This window comes from Gopherus flavomarginatus, chromosome 2, assembly GCF_025201925.1.
Source record: "Gopherus flavomarginatus isolate rGopFla2 chromosome 2, rGopFla2.mat.asm, whole genome shotgun sequence".
Lineage (NCBI taxonomy): Eukaryota > Metazoa > Chordata > Testudines > Testudinidae > Gopherus > Gopherus flavomarginatus.
The window spans coordinates 209,379,138-209,405,389 of NC_066618.1; the positions used below are offsets into that span (position 1 = coordinate 209,379,138).

Here is a 26,252-nt window from a genome sequence, read left to right on the forward strand (position 1 = left end):
TTTCATTTAAATTAAGATGGTTAAAAGCGGCACTTTTCTTCTGCATAGTAAAGTTTCAAAGCTGTATTAAGTCAATGTTCAGTTGTAAACTTTTGAAAGAACAACCATAATGTTTTGTTCAGAGTTACAAACATTTCAGAGTTACGAACAACTTTCATTCCTGAGGTGTTCGTAACTCGGAGGTTCTACTGTATAATTCACATCTTTAAATACTGTACTGTGTGCACATATGGCTTTCTGCAGCTTACTATTTAACATTGTTACTTTCATTATTCTAATACCAGAAAGCAAATATTTTAATAATGTCAAACACAGATATGAACTAGATGTTTTGTGACCATATGGTTTCCTGCAGCTGGAATTAATTTATTTTCTTAATGTTCCTTAAAATCAAAGGAAATTAGAAAAGGCTCCCTCTGAGTTCCATTTAACGAAGAACAGTTTTGTATAGAAACAAAACTAGGTCAGAGGTTCACACTTATATGGAAATGCAATAGGTCTCTATCAATTGTATTCCTTTCATGAGTTAAATAAAAGAGCCAGCACAGGAAGAACAGTACATAGTTACCAACAGTCAAACACAGCACTGCTTATAGATATGACTAATAAATCAGATGGTATGCCTCGTTTTAAAAAAATTAAGTGTTACGAAATCATTTCGTTAAGAGGAAAGAACAGTTTAAGAAGTTTCTCTAAGTTTCATGGGAGGGTGTCAGAGAAAATACTGTAAATTCTGTTTAAAAAAATCAACCGGCAGAAAAGGAGTCTCCCAGCCCCACACTATTGTCACTACAACTGAATTTGGCATCATTTTCCCTTGGCAATCAATATTTTATCATCCTTACTCCGATCACGTACATCCCTGAATCAATGCCAAGAAAGAGATAACACTTACTCACATCTATAGTTAATCCAGTATTATCTGGAATATCATTCTGTCACTCAGAGGCTCAAAATATGCCACCTTGGAGCCACGAGTTTAACCTCTATTCTAGATCCCGCGGCAAAAACAGCAGCTCTCTGAATTTTCCCTTTTTAGCTCTTTAAAGCTACATATTTAAAACTGTTCCTGCAGCCTACTTTTGTATTACTATGGGACAGATTAGGTGTAGTTCCTGATCTGAGTCTGATTTTCTGTGAGTCAGAAGAGGCAAATGCTTCAGCTTCTGACAGCATTTTACATTATCCCACCTAGAGTGATGTGAACTGATGAAATCCCCCACATGTTGGAGGGGGAATTCCATACTGACAAATTGTTTTATGGTTCATTTCCCCCACCCCAAGACTGTCATATGTTCCTCCCTTTGCCCGTGCTGTTGTGTTACTCCCCCTTTGTCACACTGTGACAGAAATTAGACCAAATTCTTCAGGGCAGGGACCATGTCTTCTATTTGTACTTTAAGGAGGCTAGCGCACTTGAGCATGGTTAATAATTTTTTTTTTTTGTCCTTTTTAGGGCCCCTTCACAAAGGTAACACTAGAAATTAGGCTTTAGACAACTTACTGTTACCTTTGTCGCTGGAGTATGGTGTGTGGACAGTGTTGCTTGGAACAGAGACGTTCTGGTGCTGCGGCTGATTAACTGTTTCTAAAAATGACACTAGATTCTCATGATGTGACAGTTCTTCTGCAACTGGGAAGGAAACAATATTCCAGTTCAGCTGAGTATCCCCTTCTGTGAGTGCCCGGAAGAGGGAAGGGATTGGTTCATGCAGCTCCTCTACAGTGCTCTTGGAAGTTGGAGGGGTGTCACTGTAGTTACGAGGATTGCACATACCTGCAGAGGAATGAAAAGTGTAAAATGAAAAGTCATAATACTGTCTCACGTCCACTGCCAGGAAGGGCAGCACATAGAAATAAAATTAATTTTTGCAAAAACAAAAAAAAAAAGTGTGTGAGAGAGAGAGAGAGAAATCCTGACCCCCAATGGTATCAGTGAAAAAACTTCCATACACTTCATTAGGGACAGTATTTCACCCATTGGGTTTAAGATCTTTGCAGTGATGCACTAAAGTTTTAAGCGAGATGCCTTGCGACACTGAAGTACATAAATGAAGACACCATAAGAACTTTTGTGCACAGCACTCTGCTTCCCTTTCTCCATTACTGTTATTGTTTAGAGTATGAAAAGTTCATCTGAAGCTGTTTCTTTCGTTGAACAAAAATACTACACTACCAGCATCTGAAAGAAAACAGATATTTGTTTACATTTAGTATGATTAGGACTTGAAAAGTTTATCCAAAACCTAAGAGCCAGGGTGAAAAATACCTATAATGCCACTCCCCTAAAACCAGGCCTCCTGGAAATGAAAGGAACACATAATTGTTTACTGTATATTACAATTAATACAATATTCATGGCAACATTTTATGTAGTTCTCTCTCTTGCTTTTGTTTCATCTTTACTCCATGTCTTTCTTTTCTAGTCGAGATCATAGTGTACCTCTTCCTCAGTACTTTCCAGTCATTTTCCTCTTTTCTTTCTTCCCCTACACCTGCTCATCTCTCTTTTTATTTGCACTGTGTTCTCTGGCTCTGCCTCTATATTTTCTATCTTTCACTCCTACCACTTCCCCAGTCTCTCAATACCATACTTATGCTCTCTCCCACACCCTCAACTTTAACCACCCCCATTTATATTAGTAATAATTCATATACAGAGCTTGAAAACATTGCCAGACACCTAATGGCCAGAACTTCCTTGACTTTATGAAGGTGTTTGATAGGGTTCACAGAAAAGAACTCTGGAAGATCCTGAGACACTATGGAATTCCAGCAAACACTGTTAATGTGAAATACACTTTGTATGACGAATCTGCATGCTGCATCAGCACACGGATCAGTGACAGGGAATGATTTAAGACTGCTACCTGCAAGGTTGTGTACTATCCCCACTTCCCTTCTTCATGGTCACAGACTTTGGGATGAGAACAGGAATGGCTGCTGCCTAGTGTACTCTTATTGTTTGTGCAAGAGATAAGCTGCGAGACTTAGATACCAGCTTGGATGGAATGAAAAGACTCTCTGTGAGCATAAAAGCAGAAGTGGCCAAAGTGGGACTTTGTATTAGTACGCAGAAGACCAAGATCATGGAAAGAGAAGGAAATGCTGCCAACACTAATTGATGTGTGATTGGAGTAGAAGAGTATGAAAGAGTTCACAACTTCATCTATTTTTGAAGTACAATATCTTCTAATGGACAGCTCATTAAGAAGTGCAGGTAAGAACTGGCAAAGTCAGTGGATCTTTTTCCCATTTGTCAAACATCTGTCAGAGTAAGATGAAAAATGTACACACTAACATGAGATTGTACAACGCAATTGTCCTCACAACAGTACTGTATGCCTCAGAAACACAGCAGATGGTAGAAATACACAACAGAAAGTTCATTGGAGAGATTGTGTAACCAATGTCGAAGTGTTGCACCACACAGGTCAGCAGAATGAGGACTCAGTACTCAGACAGAAATGGCGACAGTGGTTTGGCCACCTCATCAGGCTATGTTGTAGCAGAAGCACAAGGTACATCTTGGAGGGAAAAGAAGAGGTGGAGGACAAAGAATGACCTATTGCAGGACAATCAAAAAAAAGATGCTGCCACAATGGAGACAGTTTACGGTAGAGTCAAACATCTCGCTCTGGACAGACAGCAGTGGGAAAAATGGGTTGCCACATGTGCCATTAGGCACAGGAGATTCTAAAGCTAAAGCTAAGCTAAAGGCCAGAAGACAAACTATAACAAGGGGACCCAGTGTCCTTCCTTTTATTAGCAGATGAGAAAGGGAAGGGTGTTTAAATTCCTACCAATGTGCTCTCCCTGGACCCTGCTTGTGGACTCCCCATTTTGTAGCATCCAGATAGTAGGTATCTGAAAAAAGTGAAGCTCTTGATTGCTCTTCTATGAGCCACAGACACTCCCTCTCCCTCACTGTTCCCTGACTCCCAACTGCTGCAAGGGTGGTAGGGATCCATGCTGCTTCATCACTATCCCAGCTTCCATTTTGTAATAAATTTCTTTTGAGTCCTTGCTCTCCACAGTCATTAGCTCTAGGAGCTACCTCTATTGCTGCTCAGAGCTCACCCAAACAGCAGCATGAAATAAATTCAACTGAGGACAATCTGAAGCTATCAAGAGAATTCTAAATAGCACCAGTGAAATTGATCAAAAACTTTTTAATTCCACTCCTGCAGCTGCTGCAGGGCAGCAATCCGTGAAACACTAATCTTTCTTGTGCTGCTGTTGCATCTGTTTAGTTTTTGTTGGAAGCTTTTCTCCACAACCATAAGGGCTGGATGTATTTTTTATTTTATTTTAAAACTTACATCTTGCAGAAGGCACCAAACACAGACCCACTAAATCATCCTACCTCCCCAGATGAATGGACTTTCCAAGGCTGAACATGACACAGGAACATGCTTTACTATTCTCACACTTCACATAGGCAACAAGTGTCTCCCCCACTCCCCCATACAGTTTTCATATAAGATCTGAATATTATTTGGGCTTGCCATTGCAACTAGAAATAAAAATTCTTATTAGTCCCTGAGAATTTAAAAAAATTAAGTTTATATATTGAAAAGCCCACTAAAAGTAAGGACAAAAGTCACAATGGAAAAAAGCCAAATACGAATTCAATCATTACTAGTAATGTGGTTTTCAGTTCCAAATTCATGTGGCCTCCTGGAGCTGGAAATTCTTTATGCCCCTGGAAAGCTAAGCATTACAACTGTTCAGCAGCATTTGCAGGACTCAACACTCATGTTGAGTTGAGAGCATCCCCTGCTGAGCATGGGTGCCTCAGCCATCAATTTCTGCAAACCTTTCATTTAAAAAGTTAAATTTCTATCCCATGGTTGCAAAAATAATCTTCCAACTATGAATCTAGTTTAAGTCTAGGTATAGTTCTCTTTTTGAATCTGCCGATCAACAACTGCAGCGCCTCTGCTGTTGCTGATACTTGGCAAAACTACAAGCAAAGTGGAGTTTTGATAGCGAATTGGCCAGTTTCAAAGTGGGCAGTCAGAACCGAATGACAGAGCAGAACAACCAACAATCGTGCCCATTTCATGCTATTGCTTGGGAAGCTATGAGCAGCAGTAGAGGAGGGAGGCACTGTAGCTATTCATTATCTTCAACAGAGGGGAGGACCAATCAAAAAGAAGCTGTGAGGAAGGTAGAACAATGGACCCGTTGCCCCTCCCACAGCAGCCAGGAGGATCTTGAGAGAAAAGAAAGGAAACTCATTTTCCTTTCCAGCATCCAGAGGAGGGTTGAAACTTCTAATATATCAGACACCTATAAGCATGTGGCTAATACAGAAGATGGAATCCCTAAGCAGGGTCCAGGGATAGCGCTCACTAGTAGAAGCCTTAGTTCCTAGCACTGGGCTTCTTGTCAGGGCTTTATCCACCCCAGTCTTACTGGTGGAACACTCACCCTCATCTTCCATACCAATTTCTGGATAGTAAGTTTACTCTTCTGACTAGCAGGCATCTGGTAAAGTTTCTGACTATTTGTTTCTAGCTCTCAGGGTTCACAAGACAGCAAGCCTTAAGCTCCCCTGGTTGTATGATATTTCTAACGGCACTTTGTAGTTAGTACTTCCACTGGATCACAAAATGTGATAATTGAACACTGTTAGTGTATTAAGTTCCTCTCACATGACAAATCAAGGGGTTGTCCATAATCTAAAACAGAATTAGCAAATCAGTTACCATGACATTAATTTAACAAAATCAGGAATATCACAGATAATATAATCAAGCGACCCAGTAATATCTATTTGCTTATCATTAGCTATTCTGCTCCCCTAGTGTGCTATTTATTAAAATATTTAATATAGATCCTGCCTTGAAGAATTTACAATCTAATTACAGAGATGATGCAATGAGCAGTAGCAGTAGGTAATAAATAATGAACTTACCAACACAATCACAGCACTCATCCCAAAGTGTGCCTAGACAAAGCATGCACTCTTTGCAACAAGAACAGTTTCCTTCACCAGGTCGGCATTGACACAGCTCCTGAAAACACAACATATTATGTTGGAGCTTTCTGAGATGTAGAATACTAATAAGTTATGACAATTCTTCATCTAGCAAGCATTATTTCTTTGCATTTACAAAGGAATATATTTACTATTTTAGGTTTCTTTAAGGTCATTTTTTATCAGCAACTGGGATACTGAGTATTTAAAACAAAATCATTACATGTAGGAGAGAATGTACCTACCATTTCTCCCATGAACACCTGGATTTACAAACTCTGCAGAGCTAAGTGAATATTTTTGCATCCTGGGCATGGTGTTCTAAGACATTTTCTCTTTTCAAAATAGAAATGTGTGGTTTCTAAAACGTAACTTCTCTCAAAAAACAAACAAATATAGGCAATATATGCATATTCATAAACCTATGAAATGTTCACACAGATGCGTCATCCATGGATTCTGATAGCAACACATTTGGTGCAATCACTTGAATCCAAGATTTGTGAACAGCTTCTAAGTTTTCTTATACAATATTTGATATTTGAAAAAGGTCACTAGATCGTCACCATATTTTAATAAACTCTTAGAAATATCTCTCTGTTGTCCTGCATGCTATTTTTAAGAGCAATATTGTTTGTTAGACAGAGAAAAGACAGCTACGTGGTCAAGACCAGCCTTTGATAATGACTGAGAGACATAACTTGTCCCTTCCCTTTACAGATGGCAGTGGTATTTTTGCTATCACAAACACGCTACTATGATTTAGCTGAATAATTTATGGAAATAAAGTATTTAAATAGTCAAAGAGCACATTAAAGTTTATCACAAGGATTTTTTATTCATTATTTTTTCTTTTGTAATAGAAAGTTAAAGGTGACCTACATAGGAAAAATGGGTTGTGCTTTTTTGGGGGGAGGACTCAGGATTTTTGACACATCATCTAAGCCTGGGAGCAGTGGCTGAGCTGCCCTACTGAAGAAAAAGTGCTTACAGAGTCTCTAAGTATGGAAACACCTTTGATGTATAAAGGAAGCCTGGAAAAATAAAAAGTGTTCCGCTTATTTCATTTATTTATTTTACATTAGAACTCTATGGTTAAGCTAATCTGCATTTATTGAACGACTGAATGGTTGGCTGGTTGGAGAACACATATCAAATTAGATCACAGCACAAGGTGAAAGCTGAACACCTAAGAGGGGAAAGGTCTTTAATTCAGATGGTCTAAGACTTTGTTTTTCATAACAACGCTTTTAATTCAAACCTCAACAAACTTGGAAGGAAGTTCTTTTTGTTAAAAAATTCAATAATACCATTCCTTCAATAAAAGTTGAGAAAGCTCCTCTAGGCCCCTCTAAAGACAAGTCCAGGAAAATCAAAACTGACAGAAACATCAGAAATATCAATTACTAAATTAAACCAAATTAAAAAAAAAAAGAGCACCACAGAAAACAAGCTTGGAACAGCTGTGGGGCCTTCTTGCTATCTTTTAAAAGAAGCAGTGAGAGGGCAGAAACCATTTTTTAAATTCTTTACCTGTCATCGTTAAGAAACATCAAACCTTTTTGCAGAGCTACTTGAACATATCTTGTTAAGAAAATATTGTGGGGAAAGGATGTGCTTGCCACATCCTTTCAATGGTCAAGGTATTCTTGTATATATTTTCTGGTACGGCAGAAGGATGAGTTTCAATACACTATTGATTTACAGTTAGGTGTAAACACAAGGGGTGGGGAAGAGAAGAAGGGAGGATCAGTTATTATAGGGGGCATCTTCACCCTGAACTTCAGTAAGTTAAGGCTCAGATTCCCAGATAAAAAACAGGAGTACTTGTGGCACCTTAGAAACTAACACATTTATTCGAACATAAGCTTTCGTAGGCTACAGCACACTTCATCAGATGCAAAGAATGGAACATATAGTAAGGAGATATATATACACATATAGAGAACACTCCGCTTTCATCCCACCCTTCTCCTAACACAGCAAAACACAAAATGCACAAATGCAAATATGCACATATCATCAATGGATTTTCACTCTGTTTAATTGTGCAGAAGGCCTGAAATAAAAAGAAAAAAAAAGAGTACATATATAAGACCAGGTCTGGCTATATGGGCTCCATCTACCTCAGTGTACGAGGCAGAGCCAATGCAGTGCAAAGACCAGTTCAGTCCCCTTTGACCTTATTTGAAAATTACTCTGTATAATTCTTAACTTTCTATTTCCTATAAGTGAAATTACTTAGTGAATAGATTTTGAACATAGGGTTTTGTTTGCTTATTTATATTTCTTGTGTATTACAGAATTAAGAACAACAAAGTTTATAACCCACTGTGGTAAGAACACTGGGAAATTAACTAATGTAGAAACATCAATAAAGGTAACAATGTAAATCATATGCAAAGCTATAAAGAAATCCTTCTCTGTGCCTTTTTGTATTGGGCTCAATACCATTTGTTGAAGCAGCACTGCCAATTTAAAAAATAATCCTAGTCTTAAAAACTCAGAACTCAAGAACTGAAATATCAGAAAAATGTTTCCAATTTACTTTACACATATGCCAGCACGTTAGAGACTCAGGTTCCCCATATGGTCATTTTTTTTCTTGTCTGTGTGAGTCTTTCAACAAAGCCACAGGCAGAAAAAAAATTTGAAGAAATAGCAAAATGGAGTAAACCCACAAAAATTGGAAGGGGGGACTCAATAGCAGGGCAATACCTTAAGTTACTTTTATCTCTCCCTGCATCCTTTCAACAGTTTTGACCAGCCCCTTACAAAATGGCTGCCAGTACATACTGCAGCAATGTCATTTGTTTTCATCATATAGGGTCTATACCTGCATAGCACCTCCTACTATGAGGGTGTACAGAAAGAGTGTTAGTTTTGTAACTGACAGAGGAGCAAGACTTCCAGGCATAGAGCAGATGTGCCATCTTGACCTCTGTGAGGAGTTAAAGGGGATTTGGAGAACCAATATTCATGTTTTTTGACAAACAATTTGGTTTTATCTTCATTAAAGATAAGCTTTTAGAAACAATGCTAGAAAGAGGATTTTGGAAGACAGTTCATTTTCTTATCCTTCTAAAGTTGAATTTGTTGTAGATTATGATTTTTGTTAATCTTACTGTGATAGTGTCTGGTGCCTCATTCAGGCCTCAAGGCCTCATTCTGCGAGGCCCTGTTCATACAAAATTAAAAGATGCTCCTTTCCCCAAAGAGTTTACAATTACAGCTGGTCATGAATTTTATGTCAGAATGATTTTCCAATAGAAAATGCAGTTTCCACAAAAATCAAAATTTTCCCCATGGAAAACTTTGATTTTGCTGGAAACATTCAGTCTTCCACTGGGAAAATGTAAATGAAAGCTCCCAAGCTCTGTGTCTCCTTGCCTAGCAAGCTACTATGGAGCCCAGGTTTCCAGATTTCCTAAATCTGTCGCTATCAGCCTAGCTGGGACATTGGCAGCTGAGGTTTCCTGGTTCCACAGCTGACCAGACTGCCCAGGTAGCAAGCAGAAAAATTCTATTTCTGTTCTCTTAGAAGGGAATCTGAGATACTTCCTCCCGCCAAAAAAAAATTAGAATCTTTTTGACTTTTCATCCCAAATCTGTATAAAACTTCTTAATTCATAATTGATCCTGGAAGGGAAATTCTGTGGTCCAGTCAGCTTTACTTACCATTTAGGGACAAAACTAGAGAAAACAAGTGGATACAACAATCAGACAGGAGTAAGCACAAGCATATAGTTGAGACAATTATGAATGGTGTTTTACCGTTTTTTGTGAACGAAGAGGACACTGACAACGGTTTAACTCCTTGAGAGTACAGTTGTAGTTAAAAAGACCCATGCACAAGTGGCAGTCCTTCCCACATGAAGTGCACAGATAGCTTTATGCTGAGGAAGGGATTATACTCTATACCTGCTAAGTCTGCTACTGTTTACAACTCAGCCTCTGTGCCTCAAGATCCATATGGTCATTAATCTCAAACTGGGTAACCCCATCATTGACTGGCCCACCAGCATGATCTACCTGCTGTTGATGACTCCCAGTTATCAACATCAGTGTTGCACTATTTCAAGTTACGCCTGAGTGTCTGAAGAATTTCTTCTGGTTGGTGTAGTGAAGAGCAATGACAGTATACTGTCTGCCTAGCCATTGCAGAGTGTTTTGTAGGTATCACATCAGAACATGTTACTATTGCTACACGTTTCTTCTTCAGCTTGAGTTCCCCTTCCTCATTACAACCCTTTGCTTCCAAATTCCAAGGTCAGAAGTTAAAACTGAAATAAGTAAAAGTCTTGTTTAAATGACGGAGTGGAAAAACACTAAACATTTTTACTTCTTTACCCTCTGCCAAAATTTATTAAGATGCTTCTTGGCACCACTATTTCTGTATCAACTGTCTTGGGAGAGGATCACTCAGATATACTGAAGAGTACTGAAATAAGGTAATTTAACCATTTTTAAGGAAAGATGTTTATCAACATTAAATCATTTTTTTCTTCCACTTGAAAAAACAGAAGGAGAGGTAAATTAGTACTATGCACAGCTCCCTACTCCGTCCCCCTCAGAGTTTGACTGTGTGTCTTTAGGGCAAGAACTGTATATTTTTCCATATATGTTTTTCTAACCCACAGTTTCAGTTCTTCAGACTGACTCATCCACACTGGATATTTGTAAATCTTTTTAACGCAAGCTAGCATGAGACCTCGGTGAAGTAAAGCAGAATGAAAACTGTACCCTATTGATAGCTGAGGGGTGGGGAGGATACAGTGGGAAAAATATTACTCATAAGCTTGGCTACTTTCCAAACTGAACTGTTGAAGGTACATCAAAGAGTAAATTTTGCTACACAAAAATAGGTCTTTTAACATAAAAATATAGCATGAAGTGGGAAAGAGAGATGTTCACACAATGAAGATATTTCTGCTCTGAAGAACAAGATTTAAAAGCCATGTCTACACTACAGACTTTGGTTGACACAAACTACGCTGAGTACAGATGCCAAAGTTTGTATATCGCTCATGCACAGTTGGCTGCTTGCGTCGGCGCCGGATGTACTCACCAAGAGTGCTTGTGTCAGTGCAAAGTGTGGAGCACCACAGGTAGGTATCCCAGTGTGCCACGCACCACTGTCCAGCACACTGCCTTTTGGGAAATGTTCTCAATGTATTGTGAGAAAGAAATGATGTGCCCAGTCAAGTTTCCAGCATGCAACTTTCTCCATTCTCTAATGCCATCCATATCCCATAATTTTCACATATGTTTTTTAAAATCCCACAAACGTGCCTGGCACTTTTCACTGTCATCCATCTCTGACAGAAGCCAGGAGCCCACAGAGCTCTGCGCTATTCTCATGAACGTTACAACTACAGTATGCTTGATTCTTCCGTATCTGCAGACCCACAGGAAATACTGCAACAATGGGGGACACGATGATTTCTTTGAGTATAGTTTGCTAAGGAACACAGGAAAAAACAATTCAAGATTGATGATGGCGTTCACAGAGCAGCTGCAGACAGCAGAACGCAGTAGAAGGGAAAACTGACTGTAGGATCGCATCCTAATGCAGGTTGTGGACAACGAGCAATGGCTACAGAACTTTTGGATATGAAAGGCCACCCTGAATTCATGCCAGTCCTCCAGTGCAGGGACAGCAGAACAAGAGCTGCATTGATAGTGGAGGAGTGGGGATCACACTCTGGAAGCTTGCAACACCAGATTGCTATCGGTCAATGGGAAATCATTTTGGAGTTTGAAAATCCACAGTGGACTATTAATCATCTCCTGCTATGAAGAACTATGACTCTTGGCAACGAATGGGACACAGTGAATGGATTTGCAGCAGTGGAGTTCCCGGAGTGCAGTTGGGCGATAGATGGCACATGTATCATCATTTTGGCACCAGCCCACTAGGGTTACCAGTTTTGGTTGGATGTATTCCTGGAGGTTTCATCACATGATATAATCTTTAATAAAGATTAATTCTTAATTCCTGGAGACTCCAGGATACTCCTGGAGAGTTGGCAATGCTACAGCTCACCTTGCCACAAAGTACATAAAAAGAAAGGACTACTTTTCTGGGGTTATGCAAGCATTGATGGATCACTGGGATGCTTCACTAAGATCAACAGGGGCTGGTCAGGGAACGTGCACAACACACATCTTTGAGAACACAGGACTGTTCCCATGCAGAGACATTTGTTCCCACCCAGCAGATTACCACTGCTACCAATATTGAAATGCCAGTAATGATTGTTGACCCAGGCTACCCCTTGCTCCCTTGGCTCATGAAGACATACATCAGCCACCTCAACAGCACCAAGGAAAGATTCAACTACCAGCTCAGTAAATGCAGAATGGCAGTTGAATGTGCTTTTGGAAGGCTGAAGAGATGCTGATAGTGTTCCCTAATGTCATTGGATCTTAGTGAGAAAAACAGCCCCATGGATATAGCTGCCTGTTTTGTCCTGCATAACATCTGTGAGGCCAAGAGGGAAGATAAGCTGCCACCCAGGTGAAGGACAGAGGTGGAGTGGCTGTCTGCTGATGAGCAAGACCCAAGGGCTAATAGAAGAGCCCAATGTGAAGCTATGCAATTGAGGAGGGCTTTGAAAGAGCACTTTAGCAGTCAGCCACAGTAGTGTCCTCTGAGCCTGGAATTTTGGGTGCTGCTAAGAAGTGTGTAGTGCTTGCTGTACATTTGTAAATATAACTAGGTGTATTCCTGAAGCTAAGAATTATGTTGTTTCCTGTACATTTACAAGTCTGCTTTGAGTACTGTTATGCATTCTGCAACATGTGTTGTGAACTAATGAAAATAATTGCATTCTCAAAAAACAGAACTTTATTGAGTGGGAAAAAAGGGCAGAAAAACAATGTACAAAATAATACAGACAATGTAATACATATTTTAACATAAATTAACTTTAAAATTGGAAAGGCAGCAAACATTTCTATCCACTTCAGTGCAATAACGTTGTCAGTTGTGGCTACTACAAATTCCAATGGTGGTTCTCACAGGTCAGGGTATGTGAAGTTGTGGTTTTTCTTGCTGTCCCCAGGTGCGGAGTGGTAGGGGTAGGAATGCAGCCTGTGATCCCATGTGGTATGTTCGGGAGCTCTCTAATGACTGCCAAGGGTGGATTTTTGGACCTGTGAGTCAACCATTGTCTGCAGCATTTGTGTTTGCTGCCTGAGAAACCCCTGGTGCATTTCCCTCTCCTGGCCCTGCTGGGACTTCTGAGCCTCTCTCCTGTACTTTCTTTCCTCCTCCATGTCATCAGTCATGGTGACCCTCCAAACCCTTTGCTCATGATTCAATGCAGCGTTGACTTGGCAGGATCTCACAGAACATGTCAGGCTTCAAAAAAGAACTAGACAAGTTCATGGAGGATAAGTCCATCAATGGCTATTAGCAAGGATGGGCAGGGATGGCGTCCCTAGCCTCTGTTTGCCAGATGCTTGGAATGGGCAACAGTGGATGGATCACTTGACAATTACCTGTTCTGTTCATTCCCTCTGGGGTACCTGGCATTGACCACTGTCGTAAGACAGGATACTGGGCTAGATGGGCGTTTGATCTGACCCGGTATGTCCATTCTTATGTCCTCCCTTGTCCTCTTCTTTCTCTTCCCCACCAGCGTCAGGCATTCTGCAGATGTGGGTGGGGGCACCCCTCAAAGCCGCCACGCTAGAAGCTACTGATAAAAACAGACTGATATGCCATTGAAATTACAGTCACAATGGAAAGGGAAAAATATGTTTCACAACAACTTTCCTTTATTCTTATCAACACTTCTAAGAAGACATGCTGATTAACACTTTAGCTTTGGAGTGCCTCTGCACGGCACCGCTCTTCAACCCCAGCCATTGTGGGCATGGCCTGCCAGGGCCACTGTTTTCCACAGGCAGCAGTGACTTTAGCTGGTATCTCGCTCCTGAGGGTCACAAAGGCACAGAGAATACAGCTCCTATTGATGTCCTGAAGATGCCCGGACCCACATGCCACTAACCTGTTGTGACGTTACTGATATCATCTGGGACCATATAGAACATGGTTGCAACCAAGGTCCTGTCGTGGTACCAAATCTTATGTAAAGGGGGTCATATAAAGTGTCTAAGACCAGGTTATGGGTTGCTGGTTACGATTATGCTGTCTATATGTATGTATCATTTTGTAGTTGAAGTTATGAATATTAGCTCTATACTGTCTATATTTCAAATTTGTGCTGTGCTTCTGGGAGACATCCCAGACAAGTTGGTGTTACCTCTGCCTAGCCTGCTTGATGGCCCATTAAGGACCATCAGCTACACAAGTGACCCATGGAAAGAAGGCAAATATGCCTTGTAACTCAGCAAAGTATGCAGGGACTTGCCCATGTAACTCCAGACTCCATTTTGCTGTAATTTTCCACAGTAAGAACAAAGAGCTTCTTACACTTGGAAAAGCCTATATAAGGCTGATGCCTCATCTCCATCTTGTCTTCAATCCTACTTCTTACCTCTGGAGGGACTTTGCTACAAAGTGAAGCTCTGAACAAAGGACTGAATGACCCATCCCAGCGGGGGATGGACTCTAGAGACTGGATTTGAACCTGCAGTTTACACCATCACTGCTACAAGCCTGAACTAAGAACTCTGCTATCACCGTATGTAATTGATTCCATTTAACCAATTCTAGCGCCCATCTATATCTTTTTCCTTTTATAAATAAACCTTTAGATTTTAGATTCTAAAGGACTGGCAACAGCGTGATTTGTGGGTAAGATCTGATGTGTATATTGTCCTGAGTCTGGGGCTTGATTCTTTGGGATCGAGAGAACCTTTTTCTTTTATTAGGGTGTTGGTTTTCATAACCATTCATCCCCAGGACGAGTGAGACTGGTGGTGATACTGGGAGACTGGAGTGTCTGAGGGAATTGCTTGTATGACTTGTGGTTAGCCAGTGGGGTGAAACCAAAGTCCTCTTTGTCTGGCTGGTTTGGTTTGCCTTAGAGGTGGAAAAACCCCAGCCTTGGGCTGTAACTGCCCTGTTTAAGCGATTTGTCCTGAACTGGCACTCTCAATTGGGTCCTGCCAGAACCGCAACGTCACACCTGTTTACTGCAGTGGTGCCAGCCGAACTCATTGCGGGGCGGCAAGGGAAAGCGTCCTACTGCATAGGAAGAAATAAGGCGGCCCATCCCTAGAAACCTCTGGGAGCGGACTGCAGAGTATCTCCATGAAAGTTTCATCAACCTCTCAGGAGCATAAAAGGGATAATTGCATTCCTCCCTATCTAGCCCAAGAGGGGAATACAAAGCAGACACACAATTTGTCTCTTGTACCTCTACCTCTTCTTGTATGAGTAAAACAATGAAGAGTAGATACTTGTGTCTTGGTAACTTGGGGATGGGCCGGGTCTCACCCTTAAATTTAAACATTGTAAGGGAAAATGAATGCACACATTTATCCAAGATCCCTTCCCTTTCATCAAACTAATCCGTGCTCAGGAAGCTAGGCTGTAGCAGAGAGTTTTGAACACATCCTGGCTCACAGTATGGCTGGAGCCCCCTGCTGCATCTCCTTCTCCTCCCCTCTCGCTGTTCATGGCAGGAGCCTCTTTCTCGAGTGCCTCTGAGGTATCCACAGTGCTCTGCAGGGTTCTGGTGGAGTCTCCACCTAGTATGGCATGCAGTTTGTTGTAAAAGCAGCAGGTCTGCAGGATACCAGATGATCTATTGTTGGCCTCTCTGGCCAGGGCCAGCTCCAGGCACCAGCTTATCAAGCAGGTGCTTGGGGCGGCAACTCCGGAGTGGGGCGGCACTTTCAGATATTCGGCGGAGGGTCCCTCACTCCCGCTCGGAGCGAAGGACCTCCCGCTGAATTGCCGCAGATCGCGATCGCGGTTTTTTGTTTTTTTTTTTGGCTGCTTCGGGCGGCAAAACCCCTAGAGCTGGCCCTGTCTCTGGCCTTGTGGTATCCCTGGCGAAGTTCCTTTGCTTTCACACAGCTCTGCTGCTGATCCCTGTCGTACCCCTTTACTGCATCTTCTGTGCAATCTTTTCATAGATGTCCACTTTCTTCTCCTGGTCGAAAGCTGTGCTTGCACAGCCTCTTCTCCCCACAGGCCTAGGAGTTCCAATATCAACTGTCTACCCCAGACAGAAGTGAATCTAGTGCATGGTCAGCGGGGCAGTTGCACACGAGGGTGAGCTGCTAAGTGTGCTCACCAAGGTAGGCAATCAGGAAACAGCATTTCAAAAACACACAGTGGTTTTATAAAGAAGGAGTGGTGGCTTCTAGTCTCGGATGTCTGGGCAGTAGAGTTTACATTTGTGACCAGAGCAGTCACTGTTGCAGGGAACAGGGCATTGTGGGACAGCTGCTGGAGGACCGTTAGGGTTGACACAGGTCACATACTGTCTAAACTCACACTACGTCAACCTCAGTAGATTGACCGTGGCTCCACACCATTTGGGGAAGTGGTTTTACTACATTGCTGTAACAAGGTGTTCATGTCAGCCAGAGACAAACTGGAGTGTAGACACTTGCACAAATAGATCAATGCAAGGTGACTTATGTTAACCTAACTTTGTAGTGTACACTAGGCTTTCGTAAACAACTGGAAAGCCTGCGTCCTTCCACAAAGGCTTTGAGAGATGCAGATATTAAATATCCTGTATTACAGACTTCAATTTCTGAGTTCAGTGAGAAACATGATCTCAAGGTATTGGCAACAGCTGAAAAAGTGAATCCTTTTTCTTTTTTTTCAACATAATTTAATGAGAAAAATCTCAAGCAACCAGATAAAAAATATTTTGTTAACCCAATTTTATATGTACTAGACAACACATAAACAAAGTTTATTTGTGGTATAACAAAAACATAAAGTTACAAAATATTCTTTATTCAATATTACAGTGCTGAAAAGACTTCAAAATCCTTTATAGCTGATTTAAGTGTTTAAGCAAAAAATTAACAGCAGATCATATCTTCATTGAAAAATACATCTTAAAACAGAATGAAATTACACCAGCCATGGTTGTTTCAGGCATGCAGAGTGCTAGCGTTTAATGCTACTATCATAATCTAATATGCATGTGTCTTTACCCAAATTCTCACACCCCTCCAAACTCTAGGACCCAGAATGGCTCCTGCTTACCACATGCCAGCCTGGCTCCTGCCTCTGAAACCTATCCCTTGCGGAGTGATTGTGGGAACACTCCATCAGACAAGTTTCTAGTTCCAAGGGCTTGTTCTGTGTACTGAAGTGTGTGAAGGCGTGTATTACTTCTCTAAAAGGCAGACAGGAGCCTACAGCTGGAACAATTTGGGGTGTAATGAATGAGACCCTACCCTGCTCTAGGGCTGGGATATATAAACAGGAAGAGGAAGATGAGCAAAGGAGAGAGGTTGAGGAGTACAGACCATGTAGTCTGTATTTGGCGGTGGTTTCTCTCAGACTTAAGGAAACCAGCCTCATCAGATTTGGAGTTACCAATAAGTTTGGGAGCTCTGAACCAGGGTCTTGAGATGAGGACCTTATCAGTGTTTGTTGTAATTGCTTTTGTCCTGAAGCCCAGTTATATCGATGCTACAGTGCCATAAAGTTAAGGTTGCATGACATCACAAGTTCTCTTTAAAGGTTGTCTTTTTAAGGGCTTGTCTACTTAAAAAGCTACAGCAACACAGCTGCAACTGTGCCGCTGTAGTGCTTCAGCGTAGGCACTAACTACAGAGATGGGAAGAGTTCTTCTGTCAGTGTAGTTAATCCACCTCCCCGAGAGGCGGTAGCTAGGTTGATGGAAGAATTCATCTGTTGGTCTAGCGTCGTCTACACTGAGGGTTAAGAAACCTTAACTACATCACTCGAGGATGTGATTTTTCATATTTCTGAGCAACATAGCTGGGTAAATTTAAATTTTTAGTGTAGATATGGTCTCTAAAGTTGACATGCTTAGCAGTATTCCTTTGAAATTCAGTGCACCTCAGGAGGGTGCAGTGTGAGGTTGAAGACCCAAACGGGGGTAATTTGAGCTACGGGTTGTGGAGATATAAGCCCTGAAAAAATTGCATTTTTTCAAATGTTTCTAGGTGGGGGGTGGGTTTTTATTTTATTTATTTTTAATTTAATTTAATTTTTATTTGCAGAGAACTAGGGATCAAACTACTGATATGATATGGGTCAAAATGGTCTTAATCTATCATATTTTACTCAAGGTAGGGCCTGGCACCCACTAAAACTTTGGGAAATGCAAGTTGAGAACAGCGTTTAAGAAAATGTACCTTTTGTGTACACTGTGCATACACCCATACAGAAAAATAACTAAAGGGCTACCATTCCCATCATTCTACATGTTTGAAAGCTCAACTCTTGTACATGTTCTAAAATCCAAAAGGTTAATCTGATTTCTTACAAATCTGGTGTGCTTTTTGGGTGTGCATGGTAGCATTAGTCTTTCAAGATTGGAATCATTTGATAGAGGGGGTTCTGAGTTACAGGCCCTCCAAAAAACAGTTTTCTTTTGCTGTCTTGTACTTTAAAGTGAGAGAGGTACTAATGACTGGATGAATTATAGACCTTGTTGAGATTGAGGCTATGTCCACACCCTTCCATTAATACAGCTGAGGATAAGTTAATCATCAGCCTCTATCTAAGACAGTGGTTCCCAAACTTTAGCAACCTGTGAACCCCTTTCACTAAAATGTCAAGTCTCACAAACCCCCTCTGAAAAATGAATATTTCCAAGGATTTTCTCCTGTACCTGAGTATAAATTATAAAAGCAGTGATCTTGGAAATATAAAATTTGTTTTTATAACATGCTTACTACACACTATTTAAGATTAATTATTATCTATCATTACAGTATTTTTATTACATTATGAAAACGGTAATGCTCTTCCAATAGCTCACTTTCGTAGCTTGTATCACTTTGAATAAGACTGTTATAAGACAAGGCTTCTATGTTTTATCAAGGAGTATTAGATGTGAAAGCATGAAGGTATTTAAGAAGCCAACTCAAAGAGTTCCTCCTACACAAGCATTCAGGTCTTGAGCAGTCCAGGCAAAAGACGCACGTTACAACAAAGCTTAAACTTGATCTTCATTATAATTTTTAAAATAATACTAGCTGCGTATTTAATTTTAAAAACAACAAAAAATATCCACCTCCCTTTCCATTTCTTATAAGGAGTCTTGAAGTTTAAATCTCCTCAGTGTGATAGATATGCTTGCTTTGATCTGCTTAGCTCTTGGAAGTCCAGGGGCTCCGGGCTGCTGGCCCCATGCTGTCCGGGGTCCCAGGGACAGCTTTGTCTGCCATTAGGGAATTTTTCCCCTCTAGAACCCTGTGTAACATTTTGCAAACCCCAGTTTGGGAACCACTAACCTAAGACAAAAGTTCTGGACTGAGTGTTCTGTTAATTGAATTCTGTGATTCATTCAGTCACTACCACCTCTCACTTTAACAGTAAAAGACAGCAGAAGGAAACCATTTTTTGTGTAGTCTGCAAGGATTATGGTGCACACGCACAAATAAAGAGAAACATTTAAGAGCGTTTCCAGGCAGCTGCTTCATGCTTGTCTCTTGCCTGGGAATTTCAAGGAAATATGCCAATGTCATTGTTCTGGTGAACAACCTGCCACTGCCATTTCTAGTCCAAGCCTTTGTACATCTGGGCAATAAAAATTTAATAACTCATTGCTTGTGACAAATTGTCTGTCATAACAATGTTTTTCTTTATTTTAAAGAAAGGTTTACTATGAACACAGAATACTCAGCAAATTTTCTAACCAAAACTGTTGTTCTACTGAGTGGGGAGGAACTAGAGACAGAGGACTATGTGTATGTGGGGAACTGGGAGAGTGGTTGTGGCTATGGAGGAAGTGGGAAATATGGACCCTTCGATTGCACAGTTGAGAATCTGTTTTTTATTAGCCCCTGTGGACGCAGGAGGGGTGTGGGTGTGTGGGGAGAGATAGTGTTTCCAAAGACACACACTGCAGAGGTTTGGAACAGACCACGCAGGTACCTTGATCACAGAAGGAACAGAAATGTTTGTGCTACCAGGATTGCCAATGGGTGGACACTTGGCAATTCCTGGGTCACCAGGCTGAAGAAGTCTGCAGGAGAGCAAGGAGTACATCATGACATGGGGATGGCCCATTTGGATGTGTTTTTCCCACTCTGCAGTGTCTAACCTGTGACATAAGAGGTTGTGATCTACTGGACACTATGATGATTCACTTGGGTGGAAATGATCTGGACCTTATTCCTGGTGTTCACTTGATACAATGTATGAGAACAGATTTCTACCACAGTGATTTGTGTCCAAAAACTGTGGACACTATGTGACAGTTTTCTCTGATTCAGCTGAGGTTCTGCATAATTGCTAGTGATATTATGAAAACTATTAAATTTGGAAGAACAATAACTGGGAATCTGGAGAGTCCATGGCTGACCAGAAAATGTACATCGTATGGCACAGAACCATTACAAGCTCTGATACATCATTGTTTCTCAGAGACAGGGTACATCTATTGGACAGAGCTCAGAGGATCTTTCTCTCAAACATAAAACTCAATATTTTGGAACAGAAACCCTGTCTGTGATTTCTCGCACCAGCCATGCCATGAACTCCACCCTGCAATCATTCTGAAACATGATCAGGAACACCATTCCACTGTAATGTAGCTGTCATTTGCGCCAGGAACAGCATGTCAGTTAGGCGGGGGCGGGGGGGGGGGTGGGGTGAGTAACAGCAATAGAAGTATTTGTACAGCAAGGAGTGAAGACTTCAGGGAGATGCATTCCTGCTTCGGGGGGGGAGGGGCAGAAAGAGAGAGAGGGAAGATAGAATGAAGTAAATTGGTCAGGATATGACTGAGGAGATATGTCAAAGCAGGGCCCTGTTGCTCGGAGCCGTAGGAGGAGGGTGGGTGGGCTGCCTGGGTGTGTAAATTGCAGGACATGATATTCTCAACTGCTTAAGTGACTATGAACTCTTACCAACCCCATATCTTTTCCTTTTAAAAAAACCTAGGAAATTCAACAGCAAAGTGTTAATAAAGAGTTATGGTTGCTTAGTGGTATGTCATCCTCTTGCAGAAAGTTGAAGTGAGCAAAACTCAAACTTCTGAAAACCAGGAAATACACAGTTAAGGTTGCCCTGGCAATCTTAACTCTGCCCTCTTTCAGCAATGCCTGAATATGCCTCTTTAACACACATCTTTACTCTGCCACCCACCCACTTGCTGAAATGTACAAGCTCTTCACTTCATTTTACAATCCATTTCACTATCACCCACAGAATTCTGGCAACACTATAAAGGACAAAAATAGAAAATAAAGGTTTTCCACTTCACTTTACTTCTGTTCTCCTGGAGTTGGGAGAGGCCATTGGGAATTATTTGCATACACTCCAGGGGCAATCAGTGTGTTGTCTGTGTCCTTTACTGTAGGTATGGCTAACAGCTGGATCCGCTTGGTAAAGGTGTGTTTCTGATAGGAGGATGAGTGAACTACTTTGAGGTGTGTGACAGAGCTGTGATTCTGACATGAGGAGATATATGTTTTGCACCCTCCCATGTGTGCAAGCAAAGAGAAGAGCTGCATGTGTATCTTCAGGATCCAGTATGTATAATTTCAATGCAGAATTATGTATGCTATATAATTAGCAGGGCACAGGGGTTTTATTACAAAGGGCGTTGTCAGTAGCAAGTTGGGATATGAGAGCAGTCTAACCATTTATCTGCATGCACTCACGTAAAGTGAATGTGGTCGGTATCAGGCACAGCTGTACTGAATGGTGGGGGCAGTAGTTTGCTCTGCTTGGTATAGGTGTGTTTGCAAGATCTGGGGATTACTTTGAGGTGTATGACAGCAACTGTGATATGAGAGCTAGGTTTTCCACCCTCATATGTAAACAAAGGGAAGAGCTGCTTATATACTTTTAGGACCCAGTATGCACCATTTCAATGAAGAATTGTGTAGGTTATGTCAGTAGCAGGGCACAGGGCTTTTATTATAAAGGACACTGTCAGAATTAAAGTGGAATACGAGCGGATTCTAATGTTTTAATGATGGTGAAGTGAAAGTATAGGTTGAAATGGTACCTATGAGTAAGGCTAGGTTTTAATCATGGGTACTTTTTAACAGAAATCATGGACAGGTCACAGGCAATAAACAAAAATTCACAGCCTGTGACTTGTACTATAGAACCCTGACTAAATCTTGGGTGTTCTGGGACAGGGGGTGGCCTGGGGGCACCGCTCATGCTCGTGGGGGAGAGGGAAGGGGCAGTGGCGTGAGGCTTGGGACCTCTGCTGGTGCTGGGTGGTGGCGGCGGCGGGCAGTGGTGTGCAACCCGGGACCCACTGCTGCTGCAGGGGGGGAGGGTGTGTGTGTGGCAGCCCAAGAGGGAGAGGGGCAGCGGCCAGTGCGGCTGGCCCAGGAGCTGCCTAAGCTTCCCCTGGGCCAACCGCATCAGCCGCTGCAGCTATCACGGAGGCCCTGGAAAGTGATGGAATCTGTGACCTCCGTGACAGACTTGCAGCCTTACCTATGAGTAAGTGTCATCATCATAATCAGCAATGCCTCGATTTGAAGATGATCTCTATCACAGATTTATGTATGGGTCCTGAGATGACTCAGGAGTCTGATCCTGGAACCACAGATCCGCCTGCAGTAGGTACAGACATTTTCTGGAGGGTCATCTGCCTGCTGGGAGAAAGTTCTTTCTTTTCCCTTCCTCCCTTCCTTCTCTCTCTCTCTCTCTCTCTCTCTTTTTTCATCTTCAAGGGCAAGGCACTTATCCTCAAAGCGAACCACTGCCTGATAGAGGATGTGGCACCATTGAGGTCAGTTGGCTGCTTGCTCCTCCCAGCTTGTGATGTCCACATTAGTTTTCTTGAGATATGCTTTCAGTCTGTCTTTGTAGCATTTCCTTTGATCACCCGGGATCTCTGACTTGTTTTGAGGAGGCAAGAGTCTGGCATCCACAAACAATGTCCAGCCCAGGGGAGTTGGCGCATGAGGATCATTGCTTCAATACTGGTGACACTGGCATCAGTGAGGATGTTGGCATGAGTGCAGAGATCTTCCCACTTCAAGCAAAGGATCCTCTGGGGGCATCGTTGGTGATACCTCTCCAAACTCTTGAAGTGCTGTCAATAGGTCACCCAGGTTTCCCATCCATAAAGTCTCGGGAGCAAAATCAGGACCTGTACATGGCCTTCTTCGATTTGACAAAGGCCTTTGACTCCGTTAATCATAAAGCCCTATGAAAGGTCCTGGCCAAATTTGGTTTCCTTCCAAAATGTATTAAGGTTCTAAGGTTTCTCCATGATCAGATGACTGCCACCGTTCTCTGTAATAGCCTAGACATGGACTCTTTCATCATTAAAACTGGGGTTAAGCAAGGATGCATTATTGCCCCAACCCTGTTCTCCATCGATTTAGCAGTCATTTTGGTCCTTGTTAAAGACTGCCTCCCCAACGGAGTTGACATCCAATAAAAAATATATGGGTGTCTTTTTAATCTTCGACGTCTTTGCTCAAAGTCTAAAGTCCTCAGGGTGTCCATTACTGATCTTCAGTATGCTGATGACTGTGCCATCCTCGCATATACTGAGAATGACCTTCAGTTCACACTGGATTTTTTTGTACAAGCTTACCGAAGCATGGGACTCTCACTCAATACTGAGAAGACTAAAGTGCTCCATCAGCCAACTTCAAGCCTTGCACATGCCCCACCAGAAATCACCATCGAGGGATAGACTTTGGAGAGTCGAGTACTTCTGTTACCTCAGTAGCCAACTTTCTCAAAACACAAAAATTGACAGTGAGAGCTAGCACAGGATCTAGTGCGCAAGTGCGTCCTTTGGGTAATTGCTCTGATGCATTTTCACAGACTGTGACCTACAGAAGCACACCAAGATCCACGTCTATAAGACAATTGTTATTCGTACACTCCCTTATGTATGCAAAACTGATGAGTAAGTGAAAGGGAGATGTAAAAGACTGTGATGCAATTCTTAAAGTGGAAATGTGTGGTATTCTTTCTGGGGAGCTGGTAAAGCATATGACTGTACACCAGGATCTGGAACCTCCTGAATCTTATAGTACCAATGCATATTGAGGCATTACTTGAAGAGAGTAAAGGGAAGATGAAGAAGGCTGTCGTTTTTTTTTTCCTTTTTGGGCTTTAATAGTGTTGGATGGAATTTTGTAGGCAAGAGTGAACTGGTTGCAAAAGGAAGTAAAAAGCTTGTACATTTCAGCAACTGTGGGATTGGCAGAACAGAAAGGAAAGATGGATACCATTCTACGTGAACAACAATCTGGATTTAGACAAGGGAGATCATGCACAGATGCTATTTTCACCCTGAGATGGATTACTGAGAACACAATTGCATTCCAAGGCAGTCCTGCCATCTATTTTGTGGACTTTCAAAAGGCCGTTGACAGTGTAAACAGAGAAACAATGTGGAAAATTATGGAACAATATGGAATTCCAACAGAATTAATTAACATTATGAAGGCATTCTACACCAACTCAAAATGCTGCATTAAAATGGAAAATGGATTGAGTAAGCCATTCAGGATCAAGACAGGTGTAAGGCAGGAGTTCGTCCTGTCTCCTTTTTCTGTTTATGCTAGTCATTGACTATGGATTAAAACAATGCGACAGTGATACATATAGCCTAAAATGGAACAATTCAAGGCTATTTGGTCTAGACTTTGCTAAAGACATCACTCTTATCAATTAAGATGCCAAAGGACTACAAAAATGTACAAACCAAGTCAAAGAAGTAATGGAGAAGATAGGTTTAGATACAATGCAAAGAAATGTAAAGTCATGTTAATGCGGACTGTAGGGACAGAAATCAAACTGAAGAAGAGAAACTGGACGATTTTATGGATCTTGGAAGTACCATCAGCTAAGAAAGTACTAGTTCTGAGGAAATAAGAAGAAGAATCGGAAAGGCAAACACTGCATTTGGAAGACTCAAAAACATCTCCCTCAAGACAAAACTGAACGTGTATAAAGTAATTGTTATCGCCATCACAACATATAGCTACTTATCAAGAACGAGACACAAAAGCTGGATGCATTTAATCACAAAATGTCTGAGAATATTTGTAACAACATATAGAGATAGGAAGATGAATGAAGAAGTCAGACAAGGCACCCTCTCACAAATAATCTACAAAAAAAAGACATCAGTGGCTGGGACATGTGCTGAGAATGGAAAAAGAACACTTACCAAATATTGCCCTTGAATGGAAGCCAGAAAGCACAAGAAGAAAGAGAGGAAGACTGCAAATAACATGGAAACAAACAGTTCTGAATGACATCAAGCACCTCAACATGAAATGGGAAGATTTGGAGAAAAGGGCAGTTGACAGGCCAGGATGGCAAATGTGGGTAGCCCAGTGTGCAGCAAAGCACGGGATGGACCAAGGTCCAGGGTAAGGGGTTGGCAGAGCAGAAGTTGCACAGGCAACCACAAACTGTGTCTGAATTTCCCTCAACTCAACTTTCTGCAAAGGGATGACATACCACAAAGCAATCCTTACCTCTGTATTAACATGGGGGTTTCTTTGCAATTGAAATAAAAGAGGGGATAAGTGCTGGCTTCTCCTTGACCCAGGCTTTTAGAGCAAAACTATTGCTGCCCCATCATGGGAAATGAAGGTGAGCACACCTGCAGTGCCACACCAGGCCAAAAAAGGGCTCATAGGGACTGCACACATGTTCAAAGGGACACAAGCCACCTAACATGTCTCACTCTGAGCACAGAGGCAGAGAACCACCACCCATGAACTGACAGCTAATTTGTTATTTATTCATTTATTTTTAGGTGCCCCTATAAAGCATCCCAGAAAAAGAAGCTGTTTGCTTTAGCATCTTATGACTTCAATCGCTGACTCCACTAAAATTTCATCAACATGGGAAGGATCTTCCAGTAATGGGCAACAGCTGGCTAACTAAAGTACATGCATGACTGCAGAAATCTAGCTTCACGGTCTTACACTGCTTATTTTCTTAAAAAACATAACAGCCCTGCACACACATACGCACACACAAAAGCTAACCCTCAACTCCTCAGACACAAGACTGTTAAATCTTTGTGGCTTGTAAACATTTAAGATATAAGTCACAAGTTAATTTATTATAATGTTTATTTAGAGGAAAGACTAAAGGGATATAAAATTCTAACCATCAAACCAAGGGCACAAATGAAGCAACTGTACTTGAAATATACAAGAAAAG

General features: G+C 41.6%; 1 protein-coding gene across 3 annotated transcripts in view; it reads right to left on the reverse strand.

Annotated features, from left to right (window-relative positions):
* The window catches only part of TWSG1 (twisted gastrulation BMP signaling modulator 1), a 46,271-nt gene that overhangs the window by 13,221 nt on the left and 6,798 nt on the right, over positions 1-26,252 (reverse strand). For all 3 annotated transcript variants that reach the window (XM_050942195.1, XM_050942194.1, XM_050942196.1), the window contains exons 3-4: positions 5,924-6,023; positions 1,511-1,777 (exon numbers count right to left, since the gene is read on the reverse strand). In XM_050942195.1, the coding sequence (XP_050798152.1) occupies positions 1,511-1,777; positions 5,924-6,023 (367 nt within the window). The remainder of the gene's footprint in view (positions 1-1,510; positions 1,778-5,923; positions 6,024-26,252) is intronic.